Source organism: Onychostruthus taczanowskii, unplaced genomic scaffold (assembly GCF_017590055.1).
Source record: "Onychostruthus taczanowskii isolate IOZ18803 unplaced genomic scaffold, ASM1759005v1 scaffold63, whole genome shotgun sequence".
Taxonomy (NCBI): Eukaryota; Metazoa; Chordata; class Aves; order Passeriformes; family Passeridae; genus Onychostruthus; species Onychostruthus taczanowskii.
Window position 1 is genome coordinate 2,002,149 of NW_024504012.1, and position 27,568 is coordinate 2,029,716.

General features: G+C 60.3%; 2 protein-coding genes across 2 annotated transcripts; both read left to right on the forward strand.

Moving 5' to 3' along the window:
• The first annotated feature begins 1,500 nt into the window (after positions 1 to 1,500).
• Positions 1,501 to 11,897, forward strand: QSOX1 (quiescin sulfhydryl oxidase 1). The gene is made up of 12 exons (XM_041420197.1): positions 1,501 to 1,795; positions 3,945 to 4,045; positions 5,357 to 5,405; positions 5,583 to 5,685; positions 6,472 to 6,562; positions 6,803 to 6,948; positions 7,366 to 7,503; positions 7,624 to 7,753; positions 9,498 to 9,620; positions 9,730 to 9,874; positions 10,113 to 10,292; positions 10,635 to 11,897. Exons 1-12 carry the CDS (start codon positions 1,528 to 1,530, stop codon positions 11,366 to 11,368), a joined length of 2,208 nt encoding a protein of 735 aa, XP_041276131.1. The 5' UTR covers positions 1,501 to 1,527; the 3' UTR covers positions 11,369 to 11,897.
• Positions 11,898 to 17,200: 5,303 nt separating this feature from the next.
• On the forward strand, positions 17,201 to 27,032 carry LHX4 (LIM homeobox 4). The gene is made up of 6 exons (XM_041420105.1): positions 17,201 to 17,276; positions 22,465 to 22,636; positions 25,457 to 25,659; positions 25,816 to 25,970; positions 26,373 to 26,544; positions 26,635 to 27,032. The coding sequence occupies exons 1-6, from the start codon at positions 17,201 to 17,203 to the stop codon at positions 27,030 to 27,032; spliced, it is 1,176 nt and encodes a 391-aa protein (XP_041276039.1).
• Positions 27,033 to 27,568: the final 536 nt, after the last annotated feature.

The window sequence follows — 27,568 nt, forward strand, 5'->3', positions numbered from 1 at the left end:
AGAACAGCCCTGCACGGGCTAGGCTGTCTCTCTCTGCCTCCTGGTTAGACAATGAGGCATGATAATCCCTTAAGGACTTAATTACAGCTGACAGGACTGGAGCAGACCATCTTCAGCCCCATTCCCATCAGCCTGGACCCACAGAAGATGGGTGGGAGCAATCCCACGGGTGCCCACCATGCTCCATCCCCCCAGCACAGCCTGTGTCAGGGAGCCCTGTCGTTTCCTGGAGCTGTGCCCCATGTGGAGCCCCTGCCCTCCACTGCCTCGGCGAGCCTGGGCGCTGGCAGGCTTGTTTTTCTAGCATGGCAAGTCCGCCTAAAATGCCTAGGTGGGGCCCAGCATGGATAATGGCCTTCCTGGGGACAGAGCCAGCAACAAGCCCTCAGCAGCCATGGGCACCCCCATTGCCAGAGGTTCCCTGGCCTCAGGGGCTGGGGAGGGAGCGGAGAACTGGATTTTGGGGCTGTGTCCATCCTGGCAGCGGCTGGCTCTGCCCCGGGGCACTGAGCAACGGGCACCTTCCGTCTGGGTCTGGGAGCCGGTGACGTGTGTGTGTGCGTGAGCGAAGGCACGGCTTGGCCTGGCCGGGAGGGTGGAATCACAGAACCCTGGAATGGCCTGGGTAGGAAAGGATCTTTAAAAAACACCTAGTTCCATCATCCTGCCGACCCTTCCACTAGACCTGGTTGCTCCAAGTTCCATCCAGCCTGGCCCTGAACATTTCCAGGGATGGGGCATCCACAGCTTCTCTGGGCAACCTGTGCCAGGGCTTCACTGCCCTTACAGGGAAGAGGTTTTTTTTCCTAAAATCTAATCTAACTCTGAGTTTGAAGACATTCCATTGAGGGGGCCACTGGGGGTAGAAAGCTGCTTGTTTTAGATGTAGAGCTGGATTTTGCTGAGCATCCCTGGCAGGGCTGGGGAGAGGGCAGGGATGTCTGCAGGGTGCCCATTCCACAGGGTGTCCAGGTGGTGCCCAGTGACGCTGGCTGATGTCAGGGCATCTGACCAGGGCGCTGCCCCGGGGTGCCCAAGATGGTGACAACGTGTGTTTTGGGGCTGAATCAGCTGCCTTCACCATTGCGGAATCGCACATTCATTTAGGCTGGAAAAGACCTAAATCACCGAATCCAGCCTATGGCCCAACCCTGCCAACCAGACCGCGGCACTCAGTCTGCTCTTTCCTCAAACACCTCCAGGGACCATGACTCCTCCCCCTCCCTGGGCAGTCCTCCCTTTATCAGAATTGTATCATTTTATGCCATTTGTCCCCTCACGGAAGGGTGACACCGCCCCAGAGGGTGGGGGGGGGCGAGGAGGGGAGCACCGGGCTCCTCCCCGTGATGTGAGGGGGGCTGGAGGCCTACCGGGGCCGCTGCCGGGGCTGTGCGTGGGCGTTCGTGCCGCTGCCGGTGCGGGGCTTCCCCGCGCTGGCCCCGCCCCGGCCCCGCCCCGGGGGCGGTGCTGCGGGCGGCTCCGGGCGCTAAAGGCGGCTCCGGGCGGTGCCGGCCGGCCTGGCGGGCGATGTGGCGGCGGCGGTCGCGGGCCGGGGGCCGCGGGGGGCCGGTGGCTCTCCCGCCGCTCCTGCTGCTTTTTCTGCTGCTCCGGGTGCCCGCGGCGCGGCCCGGCCGCCTCTACTCGGCCTCTGACCCCCTGGATCTGCTGGGGCCGGGGGCGGAGGGGCGGCTGCTGGGCTCCAGCAGCGCCTGGGCCGTCGAGTTCTTCGCCTCCTGGTGCGGGCACTGCATCCACTTCGCGCCCACATGGCGGGCCCTGGCCCACGACATCCGCGGTGAGTCCCCGGCCGCGCTGGCCCCCCTTCCCCTCATCTCCGCCCCATCGGCTCCGCGATCCCCCCGTGCCCTTGACCTTGTTACCCCCCAGCCCTTATCCCTGTCTGTGTCCTCTTCCGTCAGCACCCGGTGTCTCTGCGCCTGCACTCTCAAATTCCCCTGCACCTCTGTTCACCTCATCTGTGTTTATCTCAGCCCCCCTAAATCCTCCTCCCTGTGCCCCTGCGCTGAGGGTCCCGCTTTCCCCAAGACCGGGAGCATGCTGCAATGCCTCCTGCGTCCTTGCCCCGTCGTCCTCCTCCTCTCCGCGCGCACTCTTAAATCCCTCCCCGCATCCCGGGCTCTGCATCCTCGTTCCCGTGAGCATCCCTACATCCTGCGTCCTTCCCACCGCCGTCCCCCAATCCGCTCTGCCCTGCCCTCTGTCAGCTCCCCAAGATCCCCCTGCGGCCAGCTCCAGCCTCCCTGGAATGTCAGCCTGGTGGAAGGCCCAGCTCCCTGCCGGTGTCCAGGTTTCTTCCCCCCCACCGATACCCAGGCCTGTCTTAGCAGCATTCTTGTACCCCCTTTGTCAGGGAGAAGCTCAGGCTGAGCCTGCCCAGGCATGGGGGTCCCGCTGCCCCCCAGACTTTCCCTGAGCCCCGCTGCTCCCGGTGCCTGCAGGGATCGGGACGCCAGGTTGCTGGGCGCTGATCCCAGCTGGTTTGTTCCCGGCTTTGACCTTGATGCCCGGCCTGGCCGGTGCCAGCCCCGCCTGGGGACCCGCACACCCGCTGCTGGGCCCCTCGTGCTGCCGGGACTCATCCTGCCTCCCCCGGCACCGCGGGGTTCTCCCTGTTATTGCGCTAATTGATACAGCGCGCTGGCTGCCGCATGAGTCAGGGGCCGGCCGGGCATGCCGTCCCTCCGAGGGGATGCCGTCCCTCCCCGGGGATGCCGTCAGAGCTCCCCGACGGGCAGGATGTGAGGAATGGGGTGCGTGCCCGGGCCCCGCGGGGCAATGCCGGCTCTCCTGGCCCCTCTCCAAAAGAGGGCTCCCCCAGGGCTCCCTGCTCCGGAGGCCGAGCCTGGATGGCGTGCCCATGGAGGCGGGGTGGGGAAGCCACCCCCGTGCTGCTCAGCATCCTCGCTGCCATTCCCACGGGTGGATTTTCGTAGGAGTGGGCTGGACGGGGAGGATGCTAGGGTGACCTGCGGACACCACGTGCAGATGAGTATAGGAACATGCCTGGCTCCCTGCAGCAGGGCTCGTCACCAGCCCTCCTGTGCCACGAGTGCCGGGGCAGTGGGAAGCAGCTCACCTGTCACCTGAGACACGGGACAGTGTGTCCCTGCCTCCAGCATGCTGCTGCCTAGGTCAGCATGGGCTCCATCTGCGTGCCAGCGCCATGTCCCTCCCTGTCCCACTCTAAGGATAAGGCAGGGCGTTCTCCTGCCTTAAAGGACAGCTTGTGTCCTTTACACTAAAAATAAGCCATTTCAGAGCTTTATTCTCCATTTTCTGCTGGTTTTCAGAGGCTGCTCCTTAAAATGCCTCCATGCCCCCTTCTGTTCATGTGTTTTACCCCAGGGGCCTGCTGGTCTTCACTGGGGAGTCACAAATGGGGAGTGGATGCTCAGAACCTGGGCAGGCTCTGCTGCAGTGCCCTGGCCTGGCTGCTAGTTTTAGGTTGTTCCCTCTTGGTTATCAGCCCTTGGTCTGGGGTGAGACACACTGGAGCCTGTGTTCCTTGCTCTCCCCAAGCTGTGGCTAGCCATCCCTCCCCTTCTCCTGCTGTCCTCTTCCCGGGAGCTGGGGCAGAGGCTGGACAGGCAGAACCAGCCGGGCAGGCAGTGTTGGGTAGAGCTGCCTGTGCTCCGGCACTGGCAGAGCAGGGCGTGCAAAGCCGGCTCCCGCCTCACACGGCTTTCCCTGTGTTCCTGCTGCCTGAAAAGTAGGGCACCACACACCAGTACAGAGCACAGCCCTGGCTGTTTGGCCTTGCAAGCCATCGGTCACTGTCCTGCGAGGGGCAAGCAGTGGTTTTGGGACAGGAGGATCTCTGCCGCTGGAGATCCCTCCTGTCTCTGGTAGCACTCGGGGAGGAGGGCGGTTTTTGGGGCCCTGGGGGTGCTGAGCTGTGCTGACCTGATCCTCTGTCCCTGCAGAGTGGAGGCCTGCAGTGATCCTGGCAGCCATCGACTGTGCCGATGAGGACAACCAGCAGGTGTGCTCCGATTTCGGGATAACCGGCTTCCCCACCATGAAGGTGAGACTGTGTGTGCTGGGTACTGGCTGGATTTCACTGTGCTTTGCCTTCTGGCCTGTCCCTCTCTTGCTCAATCAGATAGACAGGGGTATTGCACCAAAATACTCCCCCTGCGGCTTTGCAGGCTGAAGCTGTTTCACCCTTCCCCAAAACAGTGCTGTGTCCTGGCTGCAGCCAGTGCAACTGCTGAGTGATGGAGCAACAAGGAAGGGGGAAAGTCAAAACGGTGTTTTGTGGCAAAACACAGGGGCTGGATCACTGCTAGGACGAGGGAGACTCTGAATCCTGAGTTGGAAACACTTAAAGGCTGCTTGAGGGCAGAGAGAAGTTGCAGGCACAGGTTTTGGAGGAGGGCACAGGGATGCTGCTGGAGGTTGAAACTCCTGGGAGCCTTCTGTTCTGGCTGGCAAGGAGCCACCCTTCCTCCTGGGCCTGTGCCCAGCCCTTTAGCTGTGTCAACACAGCTTCTGCAGAGCTTCCCGCTGCAAACGGAGCCTTGCTCCAGCACAAGCAGTGAAGCCAAAGCACTCCAGGTGCCACAATCACCAGTTAAAACCAGGATTGCCTTGAGATGGAATGGGCAGGGATTAGGGTTTTGTCAGACATGCCTTTAGTCCCAGTTTACAGGCTCAGCTCCAGGTGGGGTCAGATTTGGGGTTTTTCAGGCAGATTGGCTTGGCCCCAGCCCTGCCCTGGGGTCTCACTGAGTGCCCCCTGCCCTGGGACACTGAGGGAAGCGTCTCCTGGGGCAGGGACATGGTGTTGATGTGGCCATGCCAAGATGTCACTTGTTTCACATCCTGTGTCCCTACCAAGCACCTTTTGCAAACAGTCCCAGCTCCCAGCCCAGCCTGCAAAGCAAACACCTGGCTGATGCAACCTGCTGTTGCTGCTCTGGCTCTGCCCTGGGTACTGGAGCCACTGTGGGAGGACAGGAATGGGAAAACCCCCTTTTTCCCTACTTTGTCAGAGCTCTGGAGCAGGGAGACTGGTTTGCAGGACTGGGAAGGTTCCAGCTGCCTCCCTGGGACCCCTGGAGACACCTGCTTCCCTGCCTGCCAGTGCTCAGCCCTTGGCTGGACATGGCTCCCAGCCTATACCTGCATCCTTCCCCTCTGGGGATGCCCCAAAAGTGGGGATGTGGCTGGGAGCTGTCTCTGTGCTGGCTGATGTCAGTTAGCATGCTGCAGTGTTGTGGGGAAGCTGAGTCAGAGCTGGTCTACAGGGAGCCTCAGCCTGCTGGCTTGCACTGCCTCCTGTCCCACTCCAAACACTCACTCCAGTTTCCCCTTGTGTTTTTTTCTCTTTCAGTTCTTCAGAGCTTTTAGCAAGAAGCCAGAGGATGGAATAAGGATTACCAGTGAGTATTCAGAACCATGGGGTTTTCTGCCCTGGGTGTGAATGGCCCTGCTGCCCACACCTCCCATACACTGCAATATCAGGGAGCTGTGGGGGGCAGCTCCAAGCAGCTTCCCTGGGTTCAAACCCTGGGATTGGCTTCCCAGGGCTGACCCCTTGGTGTCCTGTCCCTGTGCAGATCCCAGTGCCACTGTCGAGGACCTGCGCCACGCCATCATCACCAACCTTGAGCAGAGCCAGGATGCCTGGCCACCCGCCTGTCCTCCACTGGAGCCAGCAAGGTAGGGGCAGCAGGGGGCCAGGATGGCCTCTGTCCCATGGGGAACAGGTTTCTGGGGAAATCCTGAACCCAAAATGAGCAAGGAGTAGCTACTGCATCACCCACGTCCCAGGGAGACACAGATGACCTGGCCAGGGTAGAGCTGTGTCCATGGCCCAGACGAGATGGGCCACGTTGTCACATCTCCTAATGAACCTGCTCATCAGCCTTACTTGGAGCAAGCAATTCCTTGGCCCCAAGATCTTTGGGACATGGCAGTGTCATACCATGCTGAGTGAGACTGTGTTAGAAGCTCTTTCCTGCCCTGAAAAACGTTTTTTTTGATTCTCTACAATTTTGTTGGTATCTGAGTTGTCCTTGCTGGATGCAGGCAGTTGCTGCATTGTCCTGAGAAGGAGCCTTTGGATTTCTCAGAGCAATGGTCAAGCCAGGCACATGCCTCAGGTACTCTGGTACCTCTGTGTCTTGGACAAAAAAACCCCAGCCCTGGTTCAAGTTCTTTGCTGTTTTTTTACCCTGGGCGAGTGTGCAGCTCCCTCCTGCCCTGCCCTGTGCTTTGTTTTCTACCTCCTTGGCCAAGCCCAGTGGGTTTTCTCAAAGCCTGTGAACCAGAGCAGAAAACTAGGCTGGAAACTTCAGCAGGAGGAGTTGCCTGCTCATTGGGGCTGATCCTGCACCAGCATTCCCTGCCAAATCCCAGCAGGCAAGGCTGGAGCTCCGTGTCAGGGGGAGGGCAGAGCATCCTCTGATGCCGAGGCACCTGCTGCCGTCCTCCTGTCTCTTGCAGTGCCGAGGAGGTTCGCACCTTCTTCCAGAGGAACAAGGACCAGTACTTGGCACTCATCTTTGAGAAGAGCAACTCCTTCGTGGGCAGAGAGGTGGGTACAGCTGCATTTATCCCCCACTCCTCTTGGAGCCTGTGTCCCTGCTGCCTGATAACTCTTGGGTGCCTGTGGCAGGGCAGCTCTCTCCAGGAAGCCCCCCTGCCCAGCTTGCACACGGCTTAGCCAGTGCCAGATGTTACACAGATGTTACACAGGGCACTGAACAGCTCTGCTGCCTCCCTGGTGGGGCTGGGGAATCCCTCTGCCCCCCTCATCTGACCCTGGGGCTTGCAGGTGGCCCTGGACATGCTGCAGTACGAGAACATTGCGGTGAGGAGGGTGCTGAGCAGCGAGGAGGAGCTCGTGCAGAAGTTTGGTGTCACCTCCTTCCCCTCTGGATACCTGCTGCTCCGCAATGGCTCCTTCTCCCGCCTGCCTGTGTGAGTGTGGGGCACGGCAGGATGGCTCTGGGGATGCTGCTGGGCTGCCAGCCTTGTGCCCCATCTCTCTGTGCTCCTTTGTACTTGTGGGAAGGTGCATTAGGAGAGACTGGCTGAGCAGGGGAGGCTGGTGGGAGGTTGCTGATGGGCACTGAACTGCACTGCCAGCTCTGGCTGGAGCTGGGAGAAGGGAAAATCATTGTGACTGAGCCATTCCCTTCCCACATCTGCCTGGAGGTGGGATATGGCTACCTGGGGCTCAGCTCCGCTCTAGGATGTAAGTCTACCCACAGCTGAGGCAGGTGGAGAGTATGGAGCACCCCAAGCTCCCTCCCCAGGCCTGAGCTACCCACTTGGCTAAGCCTTCATCTCCTTGGCTTCCTTCCTTGGGGACTTAGGGCTTCTCCTTCCTGGCAGGCACATAGAGGCGCGCTCCTTCTACACCTACTACCTGCGCACGCTCACGGGCATCACCCGCGGCTCCTACAAGCTGAACGCCACGGCCAGCAGCCTCAGCGACAGCGACCGCGTGTCACATCCCCTGCGAGCCGACCGGTCAGACCCCTCCCCTGCTGGGCAAACCGGGGCCGGGCGGGCCAGGGGCTGGGGCCTGGGAAAAGCCCTGGGGTGAGGATTAGCTCCGTGGCTGATGGAGCCTCGTGTTGCCCTCCGCAGCTCCAAGCTGTACATGGCCGACCTGGAGTCCGCGCTGCACTACTCGCTGCGGGTGGAGGCTGCCCGTCCCTCCTCGCTGTCGGGAGCACAGCTGGCCGCCTTCAAGTGCTACGTGGGCACGCTGGTGAAGGTGAGGAGCTCTGGGTGTTCGGGGAGGAACTGCCTGTGCCTCCGTTTGTATGTTTAGGAAACGCAAACAGCGCGGGCCAGCGCGTCCCAGCACTCACGGGTAGTGAAGCGTGGCTGTCTGCTGTGGGCCCTGTGTCCTGGTGCTCAGTGTATCCCATGGCAATCCCATCCATGTGGATCTCCAGAGTCCCAGTGCGAGCTAAGAGGGGGTGCTGGAGTGTTTCAAACAAGATGTGTGTTGCCAGCTTTGGTGGCAGTGGGAGCATCACTTGTAGGAGGTGTTGAGGCAGGAGGTCTTTTCAGAAGAGAGGCTGTCACCTGCTGGGGTGTCACAGGGGTTTGTCACTCTGATCTGGATGCTCAGCTCAAGGAGCCAGTCTCTGCAGGCTCCTTTGATAGTAGTCCAGGAAAGGAACTCCCACTCTGAGTCAGGCTCCAGACAAGTCTAATTTAAGGTCTCCTTTTTTCTTCTATGTTGGGCCTGGCACAGCTGAAGTGACTGAGAGCTTTGAGCCAGCACAAGCAGGGCAGTTTAATTTCCTGCTGTGATGGAGTCCTGCTGCATTTGGCTGCTTCCTCCACTGGGCCTGCAGGAGCCCTGTCTCCATCCCAATCCCTGTTACAGCCATGCCCTCCTTCTTTGCTCCCTCCTTTGTCACCCAGGGTCTCACGCTCAGTTTGGACCTTGCATGGCCCTCACTGATGTGCAAGACACCCCCCGCTCCCACCCCCATCTGCTCTCCCCCAGGAAAAAGCTTCAGACACATGCCTTAAGTCCTCAGAACTTCATGTGGCTCCTCTGCCAACCTCCAACCATTGCCCTCACTCTTTCTCCCTTCAATGTGAACTACAAAAATAGGGAAATAAATCCCCATGACACCAATTCCATGCCCATGGATGTAAGTGTGCTGGGGTGCTGGGGAGCAGCAATGGTTTTATTTTATCCATTTTTAATTCTTCCTGCAAAGCTGTCCCTCGATGAGCTGTGGCAGTGGGTGGTGGGTGCTGGTGCTTCCCCGGGGACGCTGAGCCAGCGCTGCCATTGCCCTGCTCATCCACAGGACGGAGCAGCATCCCCAGGATTGCAGCCCAGGGCTCAGCCTGGGGGAGCTCAGCCAGCAGGTCCCAGCTTTAACTCTTGCACTCCCAAGAGGTATTAAAGGAAAGGAGAGGGAGAAAAGTCCTAATGGGGGGAAAAGTGGTTCCTGGAGGCAGGGAATCACACAGCAAAGCCTTCTGTCAGAGAAGTCGGGGGACACACTGTGTTTGCAGCACAACTGTCAGGTCACAGATAATTCCCCTGCAAATTTGTGTCTTTTCATGTGGTTCCCCATGAGCCTGGGAGGAAGAGCAGCTCAGACTCAGCAAACTCCTCCTTCTTTTCACTTCTCCTGTGTGCTGGTGTCCCCTCCTCCCCACAGGTCTGTCTGTCTGTCTGGTGGTGGCACAGGCTGCCAGGCTGCTCCTCTCCCAGGAGTGGTTTTAAAGTGCAGCTTCTAATCGGCTTTGCCAGACTTATGGACAGAGTGGCTTTTTGCCTCCCACAGTTGGGGCTTGGAGCCTGAACACGCACACGGGGGACTTGCCACCCGGGGTGGGGGGACAAGCTGCAGCCCCCAGCCCCTCAGAGATAGGCACCAAAACCTTGCCAGGACCTTGCTGCTCTCCAGCAGAGAGGATGCTGGTGCTGCCCTGTTGCTCCCAGGATGAAATCTGTGTTTTCTCACCCTCTCCCCTCTCTGCAGTACTTCCCAGGGCGCCCCTGCGTGCAGACCTACCTGCAGACCCTGGATGCCTGGCTGAGGAACTGGACAGAGCCCGAGCTGCCCCGCACAGTTTTGAAGGAGGCCATGAAGAATAACAGAGATGTAAGATGCCCATGGGGACCCCCAGCCCCTGCTCTCCTTACCCCTGTCCCTTGCCCCCCAGCTGGCACTGCCTGCCAGCCCCATCACACCATGTCCATCTGTCCACCAGGCCTCCCAGCCCTCGGTGCTCCCCACCAACGTGACCTGGGTGGGCTGCCAGGGCAGTGAACGCCACTTCCGTGGCTACCCCTGTGGGCTCTGGACCATCTTCCACCTGCTGACTGTCCAGGCTGCCCAGAACGGCCCTGACAAAGGTACTGGTGTCCCTGGGGGCATCAGGGACTCAGGGAGGGAGTGTCCAGCTGAGCTCTGGCATGGGTAGGGATGCTGCATGTGGACAAAGGCTTGTTTTCCCCCCGCTTCATCTCCTCTGGGGCAGTTTCCGTGGGGAGACATGAGACAGAGTTGGGGTGTGGGGTTGCTGCCTCAGCCGTGGGACTGTGGTGGTGGCACAGGGGGGTCCAGACTCACCCCCTGCTCTGCCTCCCCCAGAGTTACCCCTGGAGGTGCTGAGCACCATGCGCTGCTACGTCCGGCACTTCTTCGGCTGCCAGGAGTGCGCCGAGCACTTCGAGGCCATGGCAGCCAAGTCCATGGACAGGGTGGCCAGCAGGGAGGAGGCCATCCTCTGGCTCTGGTCACACCACAACGAGGTCAACGCTCGCCTGGCGGGTAAGGGGGGCTGCCACCAGGGCAGGTGAGGTGGAGGAACATCCCTCCTCCTGGATGGGTCTGGCACATGGCTGCAGGGTGTAGCAGTGGGGACATCCTGTTGTTATTGTCCCCCGTCCCAAGGGACAGCAGCTGGTCATGCAGCATATCAGACTGGACTGGAGATACAGTTGGATCTTATATGCTCCTTACAGGGAGCTTCCCAAAGCTGCTGTTTGCCCTTGGAGGACCCCACCTCCAAATGTCCCCATCCCCAGCTGCTGGATTCTCCGGGGTGTTGATACAGGGGGAGGGTGCATCACATGTCCCCTCTAACCCCCTCGCTGGCTCCGGTCCCTGCAGGAGGTGACACGGAGGACCCCAAGTTCCCCAAGCTGCAGTGGCCTACGCCGGACTTGTGTCCCCAGTGCCACAAGGAGGAGCGGGGGGTCCATGCCTGGGAGGAGCCGGCCGTGGTCACGTTCCTCAAGGCACACTTCTCCCCGGCCAACATCTACATGGACTATGCCGAGCCCGACCCCATCCCCGCGGCCAGGGAAGGGACCGGCGCCAGGCTGGGCACGGAGGGCCCGCGGGAGGAGAGGGGGAGAGGGGAAGAGGAGGAAAGGGAGACGGAGGGAGAGGCGAGAGTGCCGGGGCACCCAGGCTCCCCCGAGCCGCGGCGCCCCAGCATCGTGCGGCTGAACCCCAAGCTGCGGGAGGGGGGCGAGGACATCGTGGACCTGGATTCCTTCAGCGAGCAGCACTTCAAGAGCCAGGCGCTGCGAGCGGCCGCGGGCCGGCGCCGCCGCATCAGCAAGCGGGACACCATGGCCCTGCCCCGCCATGCCGCGGCGGGCAGGGAGCGCCGCCGAGCCCCCGGCCTCCTGCTCCGCGACCAGGAGGAGGAGGAGGCTGGGGAAGGCCTGCGGAGGAGCCCCTGGCTGCGGGTGCTTGGATTGGGCTTCTCCCGCCTGGACATCAGCCTGTGCGTGGCCCTCTACTTCCTCTCCTCCATGTGCCTCCTGGGCATGTACACCTTCTTCCGCCTCCGCACCCGCGCCCGGAAAGGCCGCCCTGGCTTCCCCGTGGCCTGAGAGGGGCTGGGGGGCCTTCCTAGGGTGGGTGAGCTGCTGAGACAGCGTTTGGGTAGGGGGTCTGGTACGGCCCCCTCAGGAGCTGTCCTGCTCAAGGCAGTTGCCTCACCCGGGGTAAGGGGTGGAAGGCTCTTTTTGGGAGGAAGGAGGTGTCAGAGCATCCCCCTTTCGAGTCATAGTGCCATGTTTTTGGGCGTGTGGGAGCTGGGACATGAACGGTGGTTTGTGTTTTGGCACCCGGCTGCCCTCAGACGCTCCCTGGCACCGGGCTGGTTTCAAATGGGAAGCCCAGTCCTGTGCTGGAGAGCAGCCCGTTGGGGTCCAACCACTAGTGGGGCCAGGAGGGTGCAGGTTTAGCCCCCCAAAAAGGGGACACTGCTGGGTGGGGGGGCAGCACTCATGGGTTCAGATGCATTTTGTGTCCCTTCTCTTTGAGATGTGGCCCAGGGCCTCCCCATGTTTCCTCGCCCCCTCCCCACGCTGTTGTTCGTTCTCTGCTTGTCTTAGTGGAATAAATTATTTTTGCCGATGCCTGCCCTGCCCTGCTGTTTCAGCTGGTCCCTGCCACGTGGGCGTGCTGGACTACCCCGCCCCATTCCTGATGCCCCTGCTCCTGCCTCCACCCCACCCCGGGAAGAGCACTTGGTTTAAAAATCCTTTCAATATTTTTCATTACTGTTGTGTGTTTTCTGCTGCCTTTTGCTTGGGGATGTTGCACCTCGGGGCCTCTGCCTCCTGTACGTCCCCAGGGCTGGGATGGCTCCTGGTTTCTCCTCAAGCAGGGGCAGGTAGAGGAAGTATGTGGGGGCCAGGAAGCTGCCAAAAAAAGTTGGCACGAGCTGTGGAGCTGCAGTTCGGTGCTGCCCACGGTCCGGAGCAGGGAGACACAGGGCAGCATCCCTGGGGACCAGGACTTCCGTGGGTGTGGGCCCCCTGCGCCTGTCCCCGATTCTCTCTGCCCTTTTATCCTTGTTAGGAATCATTAAGGAAAATGGTTGTTTTCCAGAGCGAGGGCTGGGGCCATCTGCTCTCCCAGCGCTGCCTAAATCCCCCTGTAACAAATTCATTGGGATTACGCTGCCCTCCCCTAATCCTGGCCCATCCCCCCGCGTGGGGGATTTAAAAGGATTAGAGCCCGGCCGATAATAAACTTTATTAAGGGGGAGGGGGGGTGTCAATCCGATTTGGAGCCTTTTTCTTGATATCTTCACTTTGCCCAGGTGGGAGGCGAGGGCTGGCGGGATGGGGAGGAGGGCGCCTGGCTCCGGGAGCTCTGGCTCCTCCAGCCCTTCCTTCCTCACCTGCCCGTGAAATAAATCGTCTCCCTCCATCTTTCCTTTAGCGCTTGTCCCTGGTCACGCCTCCAGGCGTTGTGGGGCTGGCACCCCTGTCCTGCCAGCTCTGTCCTGCATCCCTGTCCTGCCAGCTCTGTCCTGCATCCCTGTCCCGCCAGCTCTGTCCCCTCGGCCTTGGCCGTGTCCCTTGAGCGGGTGCTCAGCGGGCTCGTCCCGGCACGGAGCGGGGCTGGCTCCCCCGGGCCGGGAGCCGGCCCTGCCCACCGCCGGGTGATGGATGGGCAGGGGCTCGGCGCTGCAGCCCTGCTGCCTCCTTCTCCTTGATTTCCCTGGGGGGTTCACCCCCAACATCAATAACCACCCCCCCCCCGCCAGCTGCTGCCCTGTGTGGGACCGAGGGATTGCAGCGTGGGGCTGCCCGTGGTCACCTCAGCCCCAAAATGCCGCAGTGGGGCGGGCAGGGGGTGCAGCAGGTGGAGGGAGCGGGATTAGGGCCGGGGAGGTGGGCGCTGCCGGAAGGGGGTTAGCGGGATGCCCAGATTAGCATCCCCGCCAGGCCCGCAGCCTAAAGCTGCTGTGCACGCAGGAAAAAGAGAGTCTAGTAAATAGACTTTCCGTAATCCTGTTTGGTGGAGTCCCAATCCTCCCGGCTCTCCCGACCTGTGGCTCCGGGGTGTCCCCCTCCAACGGCGGGGAGCCCCGGTGCAGGGCACAACGGGGCTGCTGCAGGGCTCGGGGTGTCCCCCACGCTGTGTCCCCCTCTCGGGATGACTTGGGGACAGCTCCCCCCTCAGCCCTGCACGGCGGGAGCCGCAAACTGCTGTGGCCACACTCACAGGTGGCACAGGCTGCCCTGGGGACGCAGCCCCAGCCCCCGAGGTGCCCTCCCCGATGGGGTCACCCCTTCCCGGCCCTGGGGCTAATTACCCAAATGGCCGCAGGCTGCCGCAGGGCGGCCGCTATTCCCTAATACAATTTACCCTCAAGTGCAATTTAATTTTCCGCGAGGCCGGTGGCCAGCCCCCCGCACACCCAGGCACCTTCCCACCCCTTCAGCGCTCGCTCCTTCCAGCCTTGCCCGCCTTCCCTTTCCCTCCTCGGCGCAGGGAAGAGCCTTTCTCCACCGGCATCCCCTCTCCACGCGCGCTGCAGCCATAAAATCACCGGGGGTTCGCTGAACGCCGATTAATTTTCAATTACAATTAGCAACGCCCCTGCCTGCGAGGGGAGAGGCTTTCCCTGGCTGCTGGTGAGTACCCGGCTCTCGATGTTCTTGTCCTGCAGTAGGGATGGAAGTGGGAGGGGGTAATTCTTGGGATAATTCTTGGGGCTCGGGGTGCTACGGCCGATGCTGCCCAGAGGGGAGGTGGCTTCATGCCAAGAGGTGACTGTGGCGGCTTTGGACTCGCAGGGATGTCCCCACCTTGTTCTGGAGGAGCTGGTTTTGTCACACGAGGGGACTCTGGGAGCTGGGCTGACACCTGGCATACTCGCTGCATGAGTGGCACAAAGCTCAGCTCCCTGGCACCTCCAAACGTTTTGGGGTTTGCTGACTGGGACAGAGCTGCCCTCGCACCCCCCAGGCATGAGTCAGGACCTTATAGTTTCCAGTTTTCCTTGTATTTCCTTATATTCCTTTACATTTGCCCCAGTTCTGCCTGGAAACCCCCTTGTTGCACCAGGGGACAATGCACTGATGTCCCCTTCGGTGCTGCAGTGTCCAAGCCAACCCTAATTCCAGTGTGCCCAGGGCTGGGGCACACAAGGGGAGGCTGGCTCCGTGTCTTGTCACAGGCTTTGGGGTTTACCTGCATTTTATTAACGATGAATCCCAGCAGGGAAGGTGTGGGAGCAGCATCCCTGCTCGTCTGTGGTTTTTGGATCATCACCTCATGCTGCTCGTGTCTTCCTCTGGCTGCAGGGCCAGAGGGCTCAGGCAATGCCAAGGAAGGAGCAGGGCATCTGTGCGGGGCCAGAGCCCCCAAAAGTGCCCCAGAAATGCAACCTGATGAAAATCACCCTTCTGCAGGCTGGTCACCATCGAGCCTTAGCTCTGATTTAGCTCTGGGAGGAGGAGAAACCTGGAGGGGGAACATTTCACACCCACCACATGTAACCCCCTCTCTGGGCGCCACCAGGACCCAGCAGCATTTTGGGTGGCACAGGGAGGATTTGCTGGGCAAGCACCTCATGCCCATCTCAACCACCCTCTCCTTCCTGTGAGATGGGAAAAACAAACTCAAAAGAGACCAAAAAGCCCAAAGTGATCTAAAAAATCCCTAAAGAGACCAAAAGATCCCCACCAACATAAGGAACAGATGGACAGCAGGAAGGATGGAGGGGAACAAAGCCGTGCTACCTGGAGAGGAAGGGATGAAAGCTCTGCCGGGAAGATGTGAGAGCCAGCACGGGGAAGGGGCTGGTGGGGTGGTTTTTTTGGTGGTGCAGCCCCCCGACTCCCCCCCGCAGCACGATGCTTCCCCAAGGTGAGGGCTCGGTGCTGTGTGGCTCCCTCTGCCCGCTCGCCACTTCCATGAGTGATCCAGAGCAGGGCAGAGGGGGCCGGATCAATCTGGCAAAGCAGAAAAATGAATGAAAATTGAATCCCCCGAGGAGAAGGGGGTGGAGGGAGCTGTTATCCCGGCTGAGAGATAAATCAGAGCGTGCCAGAGAGCTGGGAGACCGCGGTGACTCCCGGTAGCGCTGGAATAATTAGGGAAATAGGTTGGAAATGCAAAGCAGCAGGACCAGGGCGGCGATGGGGCAGTGTCCGTCTGTCCGTCTGTCCGCTCGTCCGGCTAAACTTCTCCCGTAAATCTGCCTTAGGGACCTGCCTTTCTGCGTGTTGGGAGCCGCGCTCTGGCTGGGGACTGTGGGGACACGGTGGCCCCTGCCCCAAGGGGCTGCGGAGCGCAGGTGGCCGGGGGCGACGGGGGCTGGCCGTGCTTAATGCACTTAAGAGCTGCAGCGTGATTTAGGGGATGGGACGGGATGGGATGGGAGGGGTTGGGATTCACCTCCCTGGGCAGGGAAGCAGATTTTGGCGTTCGGTGAACTGCAGGGTTGAGCTGTCTCCTGTGTGAGTGCACGCCGGTCTCTGCACAGAGCTGCCATGTGAGGGGCACGGGGGTTTGCTGGCAAAAATGGAGCTTTGGGGGCGTCAAACCCCTGCATCTCATAGAAAAACTTCAATTTTTTCCTAAGGAACCATCAGGCTTAATACGTTTCTTAGGTTTTATTATTTTTATTTGTAAACATATGTTTCCAGTTGCTGGCTTGTCCCACCTGCAGATTTCCTGACCGGGCAGGGTTTCAGGTTTGTTCAGGTGGGAAAATCGTCTTCGTAACAGTGTGGAAACGAAGGCTTGGCATGGGCACACCCGAGCTGAGGGCGGCCGTGCTCTGGGCTGGGTGAGCATCCTCCCTCACTTGCCAGAAGCTGCCGTGTGCCTCCTCGGGAGCCTCAGCCTGCTCTCTGGGATAGCCCAGCACATCGGGGCTCTTTGGCACCATTGTCCCCGAGCTGGTGACACGGCGAGCATCGGGCAGGGTGATGCTGGGGACACCCGCCCTGACTTCAGCTCCGTTTCGGTGACTTCCCTTGCTCAGCCCTTGGCTGCCAGGGACCGCCCCATCAGTGCTGGGGGCTGCGTCGTCGCAGGGTTTTCCCTCAGCAGAGCCCCGCGGGGATCCTCACGGAAGCCGTAGTCACACCGAGCCCTTCGGCATTGCCACCCTTGTGCCACCGCGGCCAGCGGGCTGTCAGGCTGAGCTGGGCTGGCTCTGTCCATGCCCAGATGTGTCCCTGGGGAGGCACCATTGGCATGGGCCCCGGGGATGTGTCACAGCGCCCTGTGGAAGCAGAGCTGGCCTCGGCGGGGTGACAGCCGCTGGGCAATAGCCCATGGTGCCGCGGGCTGTGCCGCTGTCCGCCGGAGCCAGGGAAGAGCCCCTTAGCTAAGCCTCCATTCCCAGCGGCAGGAGGGACAGGGCTGGGGCTGTGCCCGAAGCGGGGACTCGCCAATGCCTTCCATGGAGCGGGAGCGGGTCCCCGAGCCCCGGGAGCGAGTCCCCGAGCCCCGAGCGGGAGCAGGTCCCCGAGCCCCGGGAACGAGTCCCCAAGCCCCGGGAGCGGGTCCCCGAGCCCCGGGAGCGGAGCCGCCGCGGCCTCGGGCTCGTCCCTCTCTGTCCCCAAAGGCACCGCCGGTCCCGGCCCCGCCCCTTCCCCGCAGGCCCCGCCCCCGCTGCACAAGCCCCGCCTCCCCGCTCAAGGCCCCGCCCCCGGCGGCGCGGAGCGGGCGCTGATTGGCTGCAGGGGGCCCGTCCCGCCCCCGCCCCCCTGCGGGCGGTGACGTCAGGCGCGCTCCCCGCAGGGGAATGAATGGGAGGCGGGCGGCACCGGCGGGCACCGGCACCGGGACGCGGCACCGGGACACGGCACCGGGACACGGCACCTCCCGCCGCCGGGCTCCGCCGGCCCGGCCCGCGGCTCTCCCGCCCCTCTTCTCTCCCCTCCGCCGCCCCCCGGGCCAATAAAATGATGCAAAGCTCTGCGCTCGCTGCCGAAGGGGCTGTCAAGGGGCTTCCCGAGATCCTCGGTGTGCCGGTGCAACGTAAGGACGCTTTTCTCTTCTCCCTCCTTCGCTCCCTGCCGCAAAGGCGGCCCCGGGCCGGCGGGGCAGCGCCCTGCGGGTGGGCAGGTGCCTCCGCTCCCGTTCGCTCCCGGTTCCGCACTTCCCGTTTATTTTCCCCAGCGCCGTTCACGGACGCGAAAATGCGGAGGGTGCGGGAGGGAGAGCGCTGCCCCGGGGCGGGCGGGGAGCGGAGCGGTGCGGGCCCGGCCCCGACGGGCAGGACGGCGCGGCTCCGGCTGTGCGTGTGTGAGTGAGTGTGTGAGAGTGTGAGTGTGAGTGTGAGTGTGTGTACGGCCCCGGCCCCCGCCCGGCCCCGCGCATCGCCGACCCGCATGGCACGACACCGCGCTTGTGTCGTTTATCGCGACAGGCGGCGGTGGGAAGCGGCCCAGGGCCGTGGTGCGGGTACCGGGAATGGCGAGCCCGGCCGGGCACCGCGCGGCCCCGGAGCGATGCCGCCGCACCCGCGTCTATCCAAAAATCCCGTGCGTGTCCATTGGGGTGTGGGCAGCCCTGCGGCCACAGGTAGCGCGTCCGTGGGGCGCGCACAGGCACGCGTGGGGGGCACGCCCGGCTGGATGGAGCCCGCGGGGATGGTGCACGCCGAGGGGGGATGCTGGAGCCGGGCTGGGGGTGAGCACAGGGGCTGTCAGCCCTGTCGTTCTTGCAGGGGATCCCGCGGGCGCTGTGGATGTCCCCTGTGGATCCCGGCGGGGGTCGGCCGTGCCCCGGTGCGGCCGGGGGGCCTCTGCGGGCGGCCACCTGCGCGGCTATTGCTGCTGTTGTTGTTATTATTGTTGTTATTTTTATTATTGATATTATTTCTCCCCGCTCGCAAACCGTTCCCGAGACCGGGGCGTCGCCGCGCTCCCGGCCTGGGGGGACCCCACCGGGGCCATCAGGGCGCTGCTCGGCCCCCCCCCACAGAAAGTTGAGTGGGGGGACCTCGGGGGGAGGTGGAGGAGGGGCGGGACGGGCCCGAGGCGCGGGACAGCCCGGCCGGGGTCGGGGGGCACGGGGGGCACGGGGGCTCCGCTCCGGGACAGGATTCCGCACCTGCGGCCGCTGCCCCGCGGAGCCCCCGCGCCGTTCCGGGCCCCGGGCCGCTGGGATTCGTTTGCCGGGGGATTTTCGGTGGTGCCTCTCTTGCCGCGGCTCTTCGGGGAACCTGTCGCCGCTACGGCCCGGTTCGGTCCCCTTGCCGAGCTGCGGGGGGGTTAAACAGGCGGGCCCGCTTAGCCAATTCCACCGCAGCAGAGGGGAGGGAAAATCGCGGTCAGGAGCACAGAGCCGGTGCAGGGACAGGGACGGGGACACGCAGGGTCTGTCCCAGCACCGTATCCCGAGCCACGCCGCCGGTTCCGGATCGCTGGGCCACGTCTATGGCCTCGGAATCCCTTGATTTAAGAGAAAAATGAGGTGCCTAAACCACCGTGGAGCTGCATTGCCCCAGAACAGCTCCCTGATCTGGCCCTCCTCGGGGCCACCAAACTCCCTGCCCATGACGTTGTCATTCCTGTACTGACTGATGGATATCAAGAATTAGCAGAAAAGAATCCAACGAGATATTACTATTGCTATTACAACTATTATTATGACAACTGTTATTATTACTACAAATATTGATATTTGTATACCTAGTAACGGTATTATTAATAATAATAATAATAATTATTATTATACTTATTTATGCTCAAAAAAAATAGCAGAAAGAAAATAGATGAGGCTGGGCTGGTGGAAATCATCCTCCTGTGGTTTTCCCGCTGCCCCAGCCTGAGCCCTGCGGCCGCTGCCAGCTCCCAGCCACCTGCTTTCATGTCGTGACGGATTTGGGGCCCGATCCTGCCTCAGTGCCACAGAACACGGCCCCCTCCGAGCCAAAGGAAATTCTCCCTGGGCAGGGAACCCCTTCCCAAGAAGGAGCCAGGGTCTGCCCCCGGCCCCCAGCAGCACCTCGATATTTCATCGCGTGTGAGAGGAAAATCCGTGACATTTTAATTTTTAATCGCTATTAAATCACAGTTTTCCCTCTCTCTTTAGCCGCCAGTTTCTTTATTTTAGCAGCGGCCGTGTCCTACAGCATCTTTTTCTGCAGGATTCTGGGGATCCGAGCTGCCTCTCCCCCCACCACCCCCCCCGACAGGCCTTGCTTAGCCTTGCAGACGGGATTGTTAAAAATAAAATTCCGAATATTATTTATGAATATTGTTTTGCAAATCTCGCCGGAGTCAAAACTTGTGCCAAAGCCTGCGGGAACAGTGCCCGGCTGCCGGCAGGCTCCGGCCAAGGGGCTGGAGCGGGGGGAGTGATTAATCGCCGCCGAGAAAGTCGTTTGCCCGCAGCAGAGAAATGAACTGGAAGGTTTTTCATGCGAAGGAATGAGGTTTCCTCCCCGCAGCAAGACTTTTGAAGGAATCCCCGCACCGGCGCTTTCCTCGGGCTCGGTGCCGGCTCCGGTACCGGCGGCCCGGCCCCTTTGAGCTGCGCTTGCCCCGCGCTCCCGGACACCGATCCCGGGGCTCTTGGTGCCCGGCGGGGAGCGCACCCCCGGCGCTGCCCCTGCCTCCCCGCTCCCTTCCCGGCTGGGCATCGCCGAGGCCGCCGGCCGGTTTCTTTCGTTTCAATCGATATTTCTCTAATTTCTCCCGTCGGCAGGGAGGGGGGAATGGGGAGATGGACCGGCCGCTGATAAATCACGGCAGCGGCGGGGGCCGGGCTGCTCGCTCGGGTCCCCGTGCGTGGGGAGGAGGGGATTGCGGGATTGCGGCTCTGCCCACGGGCTTTCATGGGATACGGCCAAATCCCTCCCGGGCACATGGCCCCAAAGTTCCCCCCTGCCCCGGGGAGAGGCTGGCACCGAGGCTGCTGCATCGCCCGGCTGGTCCCCGGCGCAGAGGGGAACCCCGCGGCTGTGTCCCCCCCCCCGAGGACCATCCAAACCACCCTGTGCACACAGCCAGGGAATGCTGCTGGGCAAACACAGCCCGGGAGCGCCTCGTTCCTGACGTACCAGTTGTACCCATCAACTTTATTCCTGTCCTATAAAATAATTCAGGTAAAAGGAGAGCAATAAATGCGAGGCAGGGAGGCAGCTGCCTCTGTGGCAAAGCACAGAGCAGGGTGCAGGGCTTGAATTTGAGATATTTTCTCTCTGCAAACCGGAGGGACATCTCCTGGTTCCCCCGGCAGTTCCCCCTTTTGTTATTGTTGATATTAATTTTTTATTATTATTATTATTAATTATCATCCCCGTGTGTGCACACCGGCATCATTGCACACACAGGCACCTGCGCGTGGGGTTGGTGCCGTGCATCTACAGCGAAATTGGAGGGAAAATCGGTCTCCTCTTTAAAAAAAAATTAGTTTTCTTTAGAAATTTGAAGGGAGATATCCTGTTCTCGGCTGCCGCCGTTTGCTGGTAGAAACGGAGCTGTGTCTCTGCTTTTAGGAAGGGGAAATCTCTTTGTTGGCTTTGTGAGAGCGTGGGACGGGTGCATGCAAACACACACGTGTTTACATAAATAACCATTTAGACACAGAACGTGTTTCCTGGAGAGGCACACGCGCTCATGAAACCACCCGGGAGGAATTCCCGGGGCCGGTGCCACCGCCGGTGCCAGCGGCGTCCGCGCCGCTCCCGAACGCGTCCCGCAAACCCAGCGTGGAAATGGTGGCTGGTGCTGGAGGGAGGGCAGCGAAGCGCCCAGGTGTTCCCAAACCAGGAAGGGAAAGAGGGACCTCTAGAAGCCGTACAATTATTGGTTTTGCGCTTATGGTGCGGTTAATGGGGCAGAAGCAGCGGCCGGGGTCGGGGGGCGCTGGGGTTGCTGCTGCCCAGCCTGGGCAGGGATGGGAGCAGCTGCTTCCCGTCAGGTACGTGGCAGGAAGGACCCCAAAGGATTTGGAAATATTTTTGTTCGAGGCTGTAACAATATGAGATTTTCCTGTGCTCTTTTCCTCCTTGCCCCCCTTTTATTTCCTCCTTTGCCCGTTCGTTCCTCTTCCCCCCACCCTTCTTTTCTTTTCCTTTTAAAATTCCTTTCCTTCCTCTTTCTTTCCCTTTCTCCCTCCCTTTTCTTCCTTTCCCCTTTCTCTCCCTGCCCCCCTTTTCCTTTTTTCTCTTTTCCTCCCTTGTACCATTCCTTTCCTCTTTTCTCTCACGTTTTTTTGTTTATCCTCTTTTTCTTTTCTTTTTTTTTTTTTGTTTCTGCTTAATTTTCTCCTTTTACCTGTTTCCTTTTTGAATCTTTCCTTCCTTTTCCTTTTTAAAAAACATTTTTTCTGTTGTAATTTTTTCTTCTTAAGTATTTTTCCTTTTAAAAATATTTTCCCTTTTTATCTTCCTCGCTTTTTATCTATTCCTTATTTTTTTTCTTTTTAAAATCTTTTTCATTCTATACATTTTTTCTTTTTTAAAAAAGATATTTTCCCTTTTTCTTGATATTTTTCCTTTTATGTATTTTTAATATATTTTTTCTTTTAAAAATACTTCTTCCTTTTAAAATTTTTATTCTTTTTTTTTTTTTTTTCTTGGTTGTTTGGGCTTTTTTGTTTTTTTTTTTTTTTTCTTGCTTCCTCGCTTTTTATCTATTCCTTATTTTTTTCTTTTTAAAATCGTTTTCATTCTATACCTTTTTTCTTTTTTTAAAAAATATATTTTTCCTTTTTCTTGATATTTTTCCTTTTGTGTATTTTTAATATATTTTTTCCTTTTAAAAATATTTCTTCCTTTTAAAATTTTTCTTCTTTTTTTGCTTGGTTGTTTGGGGGTTTTGTTTATTTGTTTGTTTGCTTGTTTGTTTGTTTGTATATTTTTCTTTTAAAATCTTTTTCCTTTTTCTTTTTTTTTCCTCCCCCAAATCCATCTGTATGACTCAGTGGGGGGCAACAATCGGTGTCCCAGCTTGGTGCTTGTGCCATTCCAGAGGGAGGGAGAGGCGGGCAGGGAAAACGCGTGGCAGGGAGGAAAACACGGCCTGAAGGTCGGGGTGCGGGAAGGGAAAGCACCGCGCGTGTGTTTGCCCCATCCAGCCGGGGCTTTTGGCAAAGGTTTGCAGCGGGAGATGCTCCGGGACAGCGGGGATTTGAGGGGCGGCATCTCCTCAGGTTCTGGGAGCCCCGCGGGGGCTGACGCTGCTCTTCTCTCCATCCTCCCCTCCCCGGGCAGAGATCCCCCAGTGCGCCGGCTGCAACCAGCACATCCTGGACAAGTTCATCCTCAAGGTCCTGGACCGGCACTGGCACAGCTCCTGCCTCAAGTGCGCCGACTGCCAGATGCAGCTGGCCGAGCGCTGCTTCTCCCGGGCCGGCAGCGTCTACTGCAAGGAGGATTTCTTCAAGTGAGTACCCCAAAAGCAGCACCTCCCTGCCCGCGGAGCGAGCGCGCAGCCCCGTTTTAAGCGTAATTTCTCCAAAATCTTCCTGCAGCTTGTTGTTGTGGGAATAAAGGGGATGGCGGTGCTGTGCAGCTGCTGCCGAGTGGATGCTGGTTGTTGGGATTTAACCGTGGGAGAGCCCCAGGTCTGCCCGGTGCTCCTGTCCCTGCCCCGGGGGTGACACCCGGCGGCCCCGGCCCCGCTCGGAGCTAGAGGGCAGGAGAAACCCGCCCAAGGCACCGACAGCGCTGCCTCTCCTCCCGAGTGCCTCCCTCGCCTCCTCGGGATTTGCTGATGCTTTTTCTCTCCCTTCACCTTTTACTTTTTTTTTTTTTTTAATCCTTTTTTTGCTCTCATTAGCGTGAAAACCTCATTTGATTGCCTTGGCAGCTGCCTCTGAGCTGTGCGATGCCCCAGCCTTGGCATTTCCCTGCTCCCACGAGACAGGACAACCCGTTCCCCATTAAAAATGGACTTTGCCTTTAGGATGCTCTGGTCCCTGGCTGCCGGTGAATTTTGGGAGTTTTCCCAAGGGATAGAGAAGGTTTTTTGCTGGGGGTTGGATCCTGGCCGGGGGGTGCCTTTCACTGCCTGGATGCAGCAGCTGCTGCCCCTCGGGGACTAAAGCCACCTCCTCCACACGGGCTGTCCCCACCACCCCGACCACAATCCTAAAGCCATTACGATTAGTCCCTAGACAGGACTTCCCTGCCTTCCCATCCCCAGGCTCTCCTAGATCCTCATCAGGCATCAGGACCAAAGATGCAGCTTGGATTTCTCCTTCCCGGAGACGGTCAAAGCGGCCACTCCAGCCTGGGTAATAACACTTCACTTCTGATATTTTCCAGCCTATTAATCTCCGAGTCATTTAAATAGTCGCCCAAAAGGTGCGGGTAATCAATGTTAATTGGAGTTGAAAGATCAGCGACTTTCTCAGATGAGGTCCTGCCTGGATTATTTGGTGCCAATCAATAGCAGCTCGGCGCTCGCACCTCACCTTTCCTTAACCGCTCATTGATCTCGGGGTACGGAACCTGCAGGGGACGTGAGGATTCCAGCCCAGCTTCAGAGGCACTTGGCAATGCACGAGCTGCTTTGGAAAGGATCAGATCGATTTTTGAAATTTTTTTTGTCTTTTTTTTTTTTTTTTCCCCCCTTGCCCCGAATTGCAGCTCTTGTTCCTTGGCTCTGTCCTGGGTCCGCTGCCCCCAGATGATGTGGAAGCACCCCGGGGTGTGGGGACAGTTGTTAAAATGGCTTTTACAGTGTTCTGTGAGAGGAGGTGACTGGGCAGGGGATGGGGGCTGCAGAGTGGGCACCAGCTCAGCCTTGGGAGCAGAAAAGCATCCTCTGTCCATCCTATCCCTCTCTCACGCCTGCTTTCCTCCTTCCATCCATTCCCACCCTCCCTGCATCCCTCCCTTTATCCTCCACTCTATCCTTCCTTCATCCCTCCCTCCCTCTCTTGTCCATCTCCTCTCCACCCCTCTCCCACTTTCCCCCTTCCCTCCCATCTGACTCCAGGAGAGCAGAGGTCTCCCCAGCAGATGTCCAGGGACTCTCCCTTTAGGATACAAGTCCAGGAAATGAGACAAACCAGGTTTTTCCTTCTCACCTCCTGCTTCCAGCACCCCAAAATCGTGCTGGCACCGCTCGTGCCCAGTACCTGCCACCCATCCCTGGGTGGCACCTGCGTGGCTCAGGGACAGTCTCAGAGACCCAGCTGTGGTGGCTGTGCCCTGGATTTCTGGAGGGGATGAGCAGCCATGGGTGATTTTGCACGGCTGGGGGCTGTCCAGGCCTCAGGGGACAGCCAGAGGTGCCTGGAGTGGCTGCACCCCCGGGCACTCAAGTGCCACTGCCCCGCAGCCTCGGGGCTGGGCCAAAGGGATGGGGTGTTCCTGTTCCTGCTCCTTCGAGGCAGACCGGGGCAGATTTATCCTGACAGCTTTGTCACCTGGGCTGCTGCAGCACCAGCGTGGCTCTGGGATGCTCTGGGCTGCAGGGGAGACCTCGCAGAGCCCTGTGGTGCCAGTGGGAGGTGGGGATCTGCCCCAGCTCTGTCCCACAGCATCTGTCACCAAAAACACCGGTGGAACGTCCACTGACTTTTGACTTCCTCCTCATGGCACGGGTCACCCTTCATTCAGTGAATTCCCTTCTTGCACGCTTTCTGCACCATTCTGGCACACTCACATTGACTGCATGAACCTGCCCCGCTCCCTGCAGCGTTCCTGTACCATCCTTGCACATTTCTTTCGCGCTGCTCTCTTTCACTCCTTGCACCGTGCTCCTTCCACACTTCTTTTCCCACTCTCACCCCCACCTGGCACGCTGCTGCCACACTTCTCCCACGGCCCTTGCACACTCCCTGCACCGTGCTGGCAGCTTTGCTCGTGCCCCACAGCAGCCCAGCCCACCCCACGCCCCTGCCAGGCCATCCTTATGGTGTAAGAGCCCCATCATTCTGCATTAATCTGGGATTCATCATGCCAGCGGGGCGGCGTAATTAATTTATTTGGTATTAATGTGGATGAAATATGTACTGTCCTTGCAGGGGAAAAATCAGGCAGCCTATAAGCATTAGTTAAAAGAATCATTAAAATCAAACCTTCCTCGGCTCCATTAGGCCGGTCTCACTCTGAGGAAGATAAACCCCCGCCGTGTGAAGTGTCATGCATAATAAGGTTGATCGCTGGTTTAAACTCTGCCCCGTCTCCTGCTCCCCATCCCGGCAAACCCCACCTCGCCGGGGGGCTCAGGGTCGCCCGCTTCTCCTCGCAGGCGTTTCGGGACCAAATGCACGGCGTGCCAGCAGGGCATCCCCCCGACCCAGGTGGTCCGCAAAGCCCAGGACTTCGTGTACCACCTGCACTGCTTCGCCTGCATCATCTGCAGCCGGCAGCTGGCCACGGGCGACGAGTTCTACCTGATGGAGGACGGGCGGCTGGTCTGCAAGGAGGACTACGAGACGGCCAAGCAGAACGGTAGGCGCCCCGAAAGGGCTGCGGGGGGCGCGGCAGGCACGGGGCGGCCGTGGCTCTGCCCCCGCTGGGCTGCGCGCTCCGGGACAGCCGGTTTTGGGGAGATGTTCCCCGCGGTGTGCTGCTGCTCGGGGCTGGTACCGGCTCCTTCGCTTGCAGATGACTCCGAGGCGGGCGCGAAGCGGCCCCGGACCACGATCACGGCCAAGCAGCTGGAAACGCTGAAGAACGCCTACAAAAACTCCCCCAAGCCCGCCCGCCACGTGCGGGAGCAGCTCTCCTCCGAGACGGGGCTTGACATGAGGGTCGTGCAGGTGAGGCGGCGGGTGCCCCTCTCCACCCTGCCCCGAGAGAAGGGCTCCCTCCGGGGGGCTGGGCTTAGGGGATGCGGGGCTCACAGGGGTATCGGGGCGCCTGGAAGCTGGGCTGCAGCGGTGATGGGCTGCTGGGTTGCAGCGGGGTGTGGGAGCTGGGGGGCACGAGTGTTGGCATGCGGGTTTGCGGGGTTTAGGGATGCTGGGTTTAGGGATGCATGGGGGTTTAGGTGTTGGTGTGCCGGGGTGCTGGGATGGATGTAGGAGTGCTGGGATGTAAGGTGTGCCAGGGTGCTGGAGCTCTGGGCTGCAGAGGCGCTGGATTACAGGGGTGCTGCCATGCACGCCTGCCAAGGTGGCGGGGTGCCGCGGTGCCACCGATGTCCCCACTGCCCGCCCCAGGTGTGGTTCCAGAACCGGCGGGCCAAGGAGAAGCGGCTGAAGAAGGACGCGGGGCGGCATCGCTGGGGGCAGTTCTACAAGAGCGTGAAGCGGAGCCGCGGGGGAGGGAAGCTGGAGAAGGAGAGCTCGGCCGAGGACTGCGGCGTCAGCGACAGCGAGCTCAGCTTCCGCGGTGAGCGCGGCGGCCGAGCGGGGCCGGGGGGCTGCGGGGCCGCTCCCCGCGCTGACCCCCCGCCTCCGCTCTGCCTCCTGTCCCCGGCAGAAGACCAGATCCTCTCCGAGCTCGGCCACAACAACAGGGTTTACGGCTCCGTGGGGGACGTGGCGGGCGGACAGTTGCTGAACGGCGGCTTCTCCATGGAGGGCACGGGACAGACGTACCAGGACTTGCGGGACGGCAGCCCCTACGGCCTCCCGCAGTCGCCGTCCTCCATCTCGTCCCTGCCGGCCCACCCGCCCTTGCTGAACGGGCTGGACTACGCCGTGGACGGCAGCCTGGGGCTGGTGGCCCACGGGGCGCAGGGGGTGAGTCAGACGCTGCGGGCCATGGCCGGGGGGGGCCCCACCTCCGACATCTCCACGGGGAGCAGCGTCGGGTACCCAGACTTTCCCACCAGCCCGGCCTCCTGGCTGGACGACATGGATCACCCCCCCTTCTAAGCGCTGCTCGCCCCCGCCCCGGCCCCCGCGCTCCCCCCAGCAAGCGCAGCACTGAGGGCACCCGCCGGCGTTGACCTTTCCAGGAGATCCCATGGGAACGGCCCTGGAGGGCTGGAGGGAGGGGGGACGGCACTGGCGATGGCAGGGGGGCTGTGCTCGGGCGGGGGGCACGGATGCCTTTGGCTGTAAGCACAAGAGAGGTGGCGGCGCACGGGGCTCGGCGGGGCCGGCGGGAGGGAAAGAAGAACAATCAGGGGTGGCAGAGTCCATCCCGGCAGCCGCGCCGGCCCCGCAGCCCCTGCCGGGCACCGCTGCTATTCTCAAGAGTTATTTTTCGATACGGTGTTGAAAAGCAGCTCGGCGCTGCCCGGAGCCTCCGCGGAAAGAGAAGTCTATATTGTAGAAGGGTTTATTTTGCCGGGGCCATTGCCCCGCCGCCCAGGGGCGATCCTGCCTGCTCCTGGCCTAGCGCTGGGCCGTGATTTATCCCTGGGCACGCAGGAGCATCGCTGCTTTGTACCATGGTCACGCGAGGG

Bases quoted from the DNA above. Each gene is read 5' to 3' on its own strand.
- QSOX1 (XM_041420197.1), top strand. From the start codon at position 1,528: ATGTGGCGGCGGCGGTCGCGGGCCGGGGGCCGCGGGGGGCCGGTGGCT. The intron at 5,686-6,471 runs GTAGGGGCAGCA...TGTCTCTTGCAG, and splicing joins CCTCCACTGGAGCCAGCAAG to TGCCGAGGAGGTTCGCACCT. The intron at 9,875-10,112 runs GTACTGGTGTCC...TGCCTCCCCCAG, and splicing joins CCAGAACGGCCCTGACAAAG to AGTTACCCCTGGAGGTGCTG.
- LHX4 (XM_041420105.1), top strand. From the start codon at position 17,201: ATGATGCAAAGCTCTGCGCTCGCTGCCGAAGGGGCTGTCAAGGGGCTT. The intron at 25,660-25,815 runs GTAGGCGCCCCG...CTTCGCTTGCAG, and splicing joins CGAGACGGCCAAGCAGAACG to ATGACTCCGAGGCGGGCGCG. The intron at 25,971-26,372 runs GTGAGGCGGCGG...TGCCCGCCCCAG, and splicing joins TTGACATGAGGGTCGTGCAG to GTGTGGTTCCAGAACCGGCG.